This window comes from Euphorbia lathyris, chromosome 5, assembly GCF_963576675.1.
Source record: "Euphorbia lathyris chromosome 5, ddEupLath1.1, whole genome shotgun sequence".
Classification (NCBI taxonomy): domain Eukaryota; kingdom Viridiplantae; phylum Streptophyta; class Magnoliopsida; order Malpighiales; family Euphorbiaceae; genus Euphorbia; species Euphorbia lathyris.
The window spans coordinates 82,910,217-82,917,581 of record NC_088914.1 but is presented as its reverse complement, the minus strand read 5'-3'; the positions used below and the strand labels follow the sequence as shown (position 1 = coordinate 82,917,581).

The 7,365-nt window shown below is 35.5% G+C and overlaps 1 protein-coding gene across 5 annotated transcripts; it reads right to left on the bottom strand.

The window, feature by feature from the left end:
- Positions 1-922: 922 nt before the first annotated feature.
- LOC136229232 (splicing factor U2af large subunit B) lies at positions 923-5,980 on the bottom strand. Of its 5 annotated transcripts, none has more exons than XM_066017873.1 (13): positions 5,654-5,979; positions 4,785-5,137; positions 4,575-4,688; positions 4,424-4,503; positions 3,739-3,809; positions 3,606-3,653; positions 3,441-3,500; positions 3,260-3,320; positions 3,057-3,169; positions 2,483-2,929; positions 2,197-2,326; positions 1,431-1,498; positions 923-1,344 (listed from the first exon to the last, which is right to left on the bottom strand). In XM_066017873.1, the coding sequence occupies exons 1-13, from the start codon at positions 5,804-5,806 to the stop codon at positions 1,207-1,209; spliced, it is 1,836 nt and encodes a 611-aa protein (XP_065873945.1). In that variant the 5' UTR covers positions 5,807-5,979; the 3' UTR covers positions 923-1,206. The 5 variants fall into 5 exon arrangements, 4 of the variants coding, with proteins under 4 accessions (XP_065873945.1, XP_065873946.1, XP_065873947.1 ...); XM_066017874.1 differs by having other exon boundaries at positions 3,606-3,650; XR_010689017.1 differs by having other exon boundaries at positions 1,263-1,344; positions 1,431-1,640; positions 5,654-5,980.
- Between the last annotated feature and the right edge of the window lie 1,385 nt (positions 5,981-7,365).

Below are 7,365 nucleotides of genomic sequence, written 5' to 3'. Positions count from 1 at the left end.
CAGACCAATGATGGAAACACACGAAACAGAGGTAAATCGATAATCAAAGAATTAGGAAAATTAATCAATGTATCGAACTAGAGTCTGAGTGAAAGGAAAAGCAGGAACTTAATTGTATTTAAATTAGAAAAATGGAATAAACAGGACAAAAGATAGTAACCACTCAGGGAAATCTCCCTCTCTCAAAAAGAGCCCAAAATAATAAAACTAAAATCCTTTCTACGTTCTCACACCTCAAAACCCTAATATATACTCTAATATATAGCTTTCTAAATAAATCCTCATTAAATACCAGCAGGTTTCAGGTTTCTTTCTCCTAGAATAAATGTGGAAAACTCTTGGGCCTGGGCTTTGGAAAACATGGCAAGGGTTGACTGTCCAACAGTTCTGTCACAAATCCACATAATTTGTTACATATATTAATTGTTTATATTAAAATAATTTTAACCAAAGAAATTTATTGATAATTTTTATTTTTTTTTAATACTAATTTGTACAAAAGTAGATCATCTTTATTTTTATCTTATTTGAATTAAATGTTACTATTACTCTATTAGATTAATGTTTATCATTTGATTTTCCAATTCAAAATCTATATTCTGTTTTTGACATAGATTGACCAACACGAGCTCTAAAACTCGTACCATAAATGTAATTTTATATTCCATGTGATTATACATAATGTAAAAGCAACAAAAAAAAAAAAAATTGAGATAATCATATCAAACGAACTGTGTTAAACGAAATATCACAAGTCATATTATCGTGTCACAAATTGAAAACCTTAATTATGTTCGTCCAGCTTTTAAGCTTTCCGCAACTCTTGATCATAATTCGGTTCATGCCTAAGCCCATTTAATCAAAATTTACCTTGAAATAGAACAAACAGAATACAAAATTACCTTAGAAATTTAGCAAAACATTAAAAAGAAAAGAACAGTTCTTACTATTGTTACTATCTAAAATACAAACTACATTCTGAGCCAAACTTAAAAACATCAAGAAAACAACAGACCTCGATTAATATCAGCAACAGCATCAAAACTTTGTACCAAAAAAAAAACGTAATAGCACCGAATTACTAATTCATTAGATCTACCAGATACAAGATCCAGCTTATGCAAACCAGATGAATGTAACTCTACCCATCACATTCTCCCTCATAAAAAAGCTTCTAAGGATTAAGAGGGAAACCTCGAATTCTAACTAGCCATCATAGTCGGCTTGATAGAATTTGTTCTCTGGATAAAAGACCGCCAAGACTTGATTCCCACCAAATCTCCTCCCATTCATCCCCGCACGGGCTTTCATAGAACCGTCTGTATCTGCATACTCCAAGAACACCTGAAAATAACAACAGGGAGATTATTTGATGAAAAGCACAAGGAAAGAAGCTAGCGAGTTCAATTTAAATTGTGATGAATAGGAACCTTCCCGACTCCTGAGGAAACTTCACCATCTGGCTTCGGACGTGGGATAACAACATTCACTAGTGTACCTGCATTAGAAGTGTGAAAATATGCAAGCCATAATTTTCCAAATTAATATAAAAAGATATCATGTAAATAGGGGATAATGAAGTCTTCTGTCTGTGTATGTTAGGCCTGATTCTCTATAGCAGAATGTGGGACTACAAAAGGCTGTAAAACAGACATACAACAAAAAGAAAACAAAGAAAATCAATCACTAAGTAAACGCCTCACAGGAGAAAACGAAAAGGAGGGGTTGAAAGGGGTAAAATACATCCATGTCCGCTGAAATATAGCACTACTAACATTCTAGGCCGTAAACTTAATTTCTTGACATAAAAATCCTTGAACTTTACATTATTACAACATTAAAGTCCAAATCGAAGAAAATATATTAAAAAATTAACCAAATGATAACTTGAAAACAAGTATTTGACCATAATTTACGGTGACATGGATAAAAAAGAGTCAACGACGAAGTAAAACTTGTCCATGTCATCATTTTGTTAATTTTTTAAACGGAGTTTAGTTGATTTGGACTTTAATGTTGAAGTAATGTAAAAATCAAGGTTTTTCTTTCTGTCATGAAATGAATTTAGGAGCCATAATATTAGTAGAGCTATAGTGCAGGGGCTACAGATGTATTTTACTCAGTTAAAGAGCCATATAGAACGAAAGAAAGGGGGGTAACGACGAAACACATCATATTGACAGTTCAGAATTTTACCAAATTTCCCGCCCTCCATTCTCATGTCTTCCAAGATATCTTCATACTCCTCATCATCTTTGAGCTCATCTGCACTAACTACTTCAGTTAGGCAAACAACTTTTGTAGGGACAGGTTGCAACATAAGCCTCTGCAAAAAAATTCAATGAAAAAAAAAGGCTTCAGTAAGGAACCCGTAAACAAAAAACGGGAGATATCAAAAAGAGAGTAAAAATAGCGATAACAAAATAATTGGACTACAGATGGGATTGAATGGAGTTGAGCAGATAACAGAACAAGATTTCACCTGCAATGCAATCTGCTGCTGGGCATGTAATAGCACATTCTCTTGCTCAGGCTTAGGCTGGGTAGTACCCTGGTTAGCACGCCTAACAGTGAGAGTTTTATCACCCATTTTAATTCCATTAAGTGCAGCACAAGCAATGTCTGTAACTGCAAGATCTTGATAAACACAAAAGGCATAGCCTTTTGAGTTCCCAGTTTCTCTATCTTTGACTAGATCAAAACCTCGAAGAGGGCCAAAAGACTCTAATAACTCTCTGATTTGTGCTTCGGTGAAGTAATAAGGAAGCCCACCAACAAAGATGCGGTCTGGACCCTCAAGCCCACCAGCAGAGCCTGGAGTTAAGCCAACTGCACCCAGGTTAAGATTGGGATTGGGCTGGCTTGGACCAAGTGTAGCAGCAAGAGATGGGTTATAGTCACTAGGTCTCCTCACCTTCACAGGTGCTCCCTGAAAGCAATAATTTTTTTAATGAGAAAATGTGATTCAGATGAGATATTCAGTACCACATAACAGCATGCATATTTTGAACAGATCATAGTCCTAAGCCAGAAGAGATATTACGAAAAACAATTACCTCAAATATAATCCCATCTAAGGCCATAGCATTACTAGCCTCCTCAACAGATCTCATCTCCACAAATGCAAACTTCTTTTCATGGTTGATATAAACATTTACAACAGCATCCCCTGCAGAAAACAAACAAAAAAAAAAATTAGTGGGGCGAAAAACTGTAGGTACATAAATCATGGTTGTGCCAATATAAACATTGGTAATACCTGGGCCAGCAGTATTTCCTCCAATTGCAGCCATAACTTGGCTGAAATAAGTCGCGACAGACTGCAAAAGATAATAAAGGTATTATAGAACCAGATGTACACATCAGGCCATGAAAAATGAACAAGGTATCTTAGAACTAGATCTACAGAACAGCCAAAGAAAAACGTATAGGGAGTTAACCTGTTCATTAGCTGTAGGGGGAAGCCCTCCAACGTACACTCTCCGAGCATGCCTAGTAGCCTGGAATAACAAAAGTAGTCACATATTGTCGATGAAAAAACTTACTGAAAGATGTTATAAAAAATGTCCCAAAAGAAATTAAAATGCATCTTCAATTCTGCCTACCTGCTGAGTCATTGCTTGAACCGGCATAACAGGAAGAGCGCCAAACTGCTGCAGGTAAACAAATAACAACAAATTAAATAGTGGAAACTGGAAGGGATCAAATCGTATATTACACATAAAAAGTAACACAAACCTGGCCAGTCCCCAAGGGGAACACGTTTGGAAACATCCCAGGAATGGCAGGAGGTGTTCCAGAAATCTGACCTGCAAAGTTAAGCTGATTAGGACACACATAATCAGTAGTATGCATCTTAGGTAGTTATCAAAAAAGACCCCTACATCGTTTTCTAACAGAACAATTAAGTTCTAACATCTTATGATAATTTAATTAAAAGAGATGAAAAGAATACATCATTTATTCAAGTTCTGGAGGATATATTTGCATGACTACCAAAACAGGCAATAGTTGCCAGTTGAAGACGAACAAGAACCATCAAACCGGTGCATTGATTCCTCGTTGTACAAAAAAGCTACAGAAGTCTGCTCACACCCATAGTCATCACAGTGGGGCAAGTATCCCAACATTGCCATCTTACAACAAAGACGAGACAAAAAAACAACAAACAAACACCAAAGACAAGAGAAACCAAAACTCTCTCAGTTCCAGAATTATTTCACCAAGCAATAAGAAAATAATAAGAGTACAGATCATTCGGATTCCACATCTCAAAGTAGCTATAAGCACATAATGAAATAACAATAAACTGCTTACCAATATGACATCATGTAATTTGTGTGAACTTTCCACACTAGATCATACAAAAACAAAGACAACAGTTAAGAAGTATGACAATCTTAGCTATTGACGGGACCTATACCTGTAGCGGCAGCAACTGCAGCTACACCAGTCAGCAATGCAGACGCAGGAGGAGCCATATCAAAACCACTGATCCTTTTGCTGCATCAATATAAAGTTAGCACACAGAATAGGAAGGTGAACAAGTATTAATGCATAGTCCATAGGCATACCTCTTAGATCGTGAGCGGGAGCGAGATCTGGATCTGCGCTCTGACTTGCCCCTTGAACGAGATCGTGACCGTCGCCTATGCCTATCTTCCCTGTCCCTATCGTAATCTCTCCGCCTTTCAATATATTAACCAATAAAATTATAAGCAACTTACACATCAAAAAGTTAAACAACAAGGGATACCCTGAAAGGGAAGTTCAGGTTTGATTACCTGTCCCTGTCATAGTCTCGAATTCTGATATAATCATCATCATCTCTATCTCTTCCCCTATCCCTCCTCTCACTACGCTCTCTATGGCGATCACGATCTCTGTGATGACGATCGTCGCGATCCCTATCCCTTTCCTTTTCCCTACTTTTCTCCCTATCCTTTTCCTTACTTTTCTCCCTATCATTTTCTCTACTTTTCTCCCTATCCCTTTCCCTACTTTTCTCCCCATCCTTGTCCCTCCCACGATCCCTGTCCTTGTCCCTCCCACGATCCCTCTCCTTATCACGCCCCTTTTCTCTTTCTTTTTTTTCCCTGCTTTTTGAAGACTCTCTTTCATAGTCACGAGGCCCATGCTGTGATTTGCAATTGTTATCAGCAACGTTTAGATGATTAAGCAGTAAATAGATTAGACAAAACAAGTAAAACAAATGAAAAACATAATAAAAGCAAGAATTCAACTTGCCATAATTTGCTATCTACAAGACGCCTTGTGTCAACAAAATATAAAATATAGCACACAGCACCCACTAAACACATTGCATCACACAGTAATCTAAAATCAGCCCGAGCTTTATTTGAATTAATATAAAATTATCTACTAATTTTGAATTGACTCATAAAGGAAAAGAGAAAAATTTGGTGGATTGACAGAGTAATACTAAAGAAACCATAAATAAATTCATCTACCGCACGATGACTTGAATACCTAGAGAAGATTTTGCATCTAAAAATTACATAAGTGCAACGAAATAAGCTCAAGAAGATCACTCCGCAACAAAGAGAAGCAAAGCTATGTAATAGTCGTGGTTGCATGAAACCTAACAAAAAATTGAAAAATCCAAAAGCAATTGATAAAAGTTATATATAACCTGTGATTTGGAATCTCTGTGAACATCAGCGCCTCCATTGCTGTGGCTGTTAGCTCGAGGTTGGGGAGAGGAGGCACCACCGTCAGAACCGTAATTATTGTTATCAAAATCCGCACCATTGCCATCATATCTTGCCGCTTCGTAATCAGTCATGTTTAGCAATTAGCTAAAAAAAGATTGAATCTACAAAACTGTGGATTTGCTCGTACTACAGGGCTGTTCGTCTTGGTCTCAAATGGATTTTCGTGTTAGAATGAGTGATTATGGATGGAGGATGATTTTTTTTGAAAGGATGGATGGAGGATGATGAATTGAAAAGAATTGAGAATTCTAATTCTAATTCTAATTCTAGGGCATGGAATAGAATTGGGCTTCCCTTTATGGAAGTGGGCTTTTCTATCTTATTGTTAAAATAAAGGGAAATTTACATAGAAATTGAGTTTTGAAAAATTATTTACAACAATATCAAATCATAATTTTGAATTATATCAAACTAATAAAATTATTATTTTTAAAGATTAAAGCTTATAAATTAAGGGTCTAGAATATATTATTAAGGGTTTGAAATTTATGAATTAGGATTTAAACTTTTTAAATTAGGTGTAAAAGCAGTTTTTATTTGATATATATAGAAAGAAAATGACATATTGAAAATTAAGTTTGATGATATGATTTATTTATAATTTTGTAGTCAATTATGATATTCATGTAAAAAGTCCAAAAATGAACTATGACCTTTTTGTTTTCGGTTTTATGGTAAAACTAGTATTGATCCCGCGCGTTGCACGGATTTACTAAATTTTTGTATAAAAAATTAATGTGTTATTTTTTTAATTATATATCATTTGTATATAATTATATAAATTAACCAATATATTTCTTAATTTACGTGAAATACCCTAGAATCACTTGTATAAGGGAATGAAATGAGTAATAACATTTAATACACTAGGCATAATATATACTTTAAAAATGTTTCATCAAAAGTTAATTTGCTGTCCTTCAAAGATTTATTGGTATAAAGTGATAAGCTGTTCTAAATTTATCTAAATCTTCACTCTCTTCTCCTGCCAATTTTTTGGTAAGAGGTCGCTCCTAAAACTCAAACCCGTGACTTCTCAATCACACACACGATAATAAAAATAATTGAATTGTTTGGCCAACACATAAACCTGATGTATTAAACCTTGAAATAATCACCATTTAAGACCTAAATGGCTAATGTAGCAGAAAGAAAACCAATAGGATGTTAATACCAGTACCAGGACAAAAATAATAATCCAAGAGGATTTTATTACAAGAAAAAAAGTTTCAAGTAGGACACAGTTACAAAAGTTGAAAGGCAACACATAAATAAAACATAATAAGATAGCAATCGTGACACTACAAACATCACAATATACCGATCAAAAAACTAGACCGTATCTAAATATTCAAACTTAACTTCTCACTCAACCTTACATAATAGGATTCAGCAAACCTACTAAACTTGTTACTTCGGATCTCAATAGCTAGATTACCGCAACTCCGGCCTCACAAAGTCGGCATCTGCGGGAATTGAGATATCGACAGTAGGTCTCAACTGGGCACATACTTCTATGGCTCCATGAACAGGGTCTGATAGGAAATTGCTGATGAGATCTCGGTTCACTGGGGCGCCACTTTCAACAGCTACCAAAGCTTGCTGGGTCAGGATGTAATCAAATCGAGGT

Coding starts and splice junctions, on each gene's coding strand:
- LOC136229232 (XM_066017873.1), bottom strand. CDS start 5,806: ATGACTGATTACGAAGCGGCAAGATATGATGGCAATGGTGCGGATTTT. Junction 4,504..4,574: donor TCCCGCTCACGATCTAAGAG/GTATGCCTATGG, acceptor ATATTGATGCAG/CAAAAGGATCAGTGGTTTTG. Junction 3,321..3,440: donor CCCCTACAGCTAATGAACAG/GTTAACTCCCTA, acceptor TATCTTTTGCAG/TCTGTCGCGACTTATTTCAG.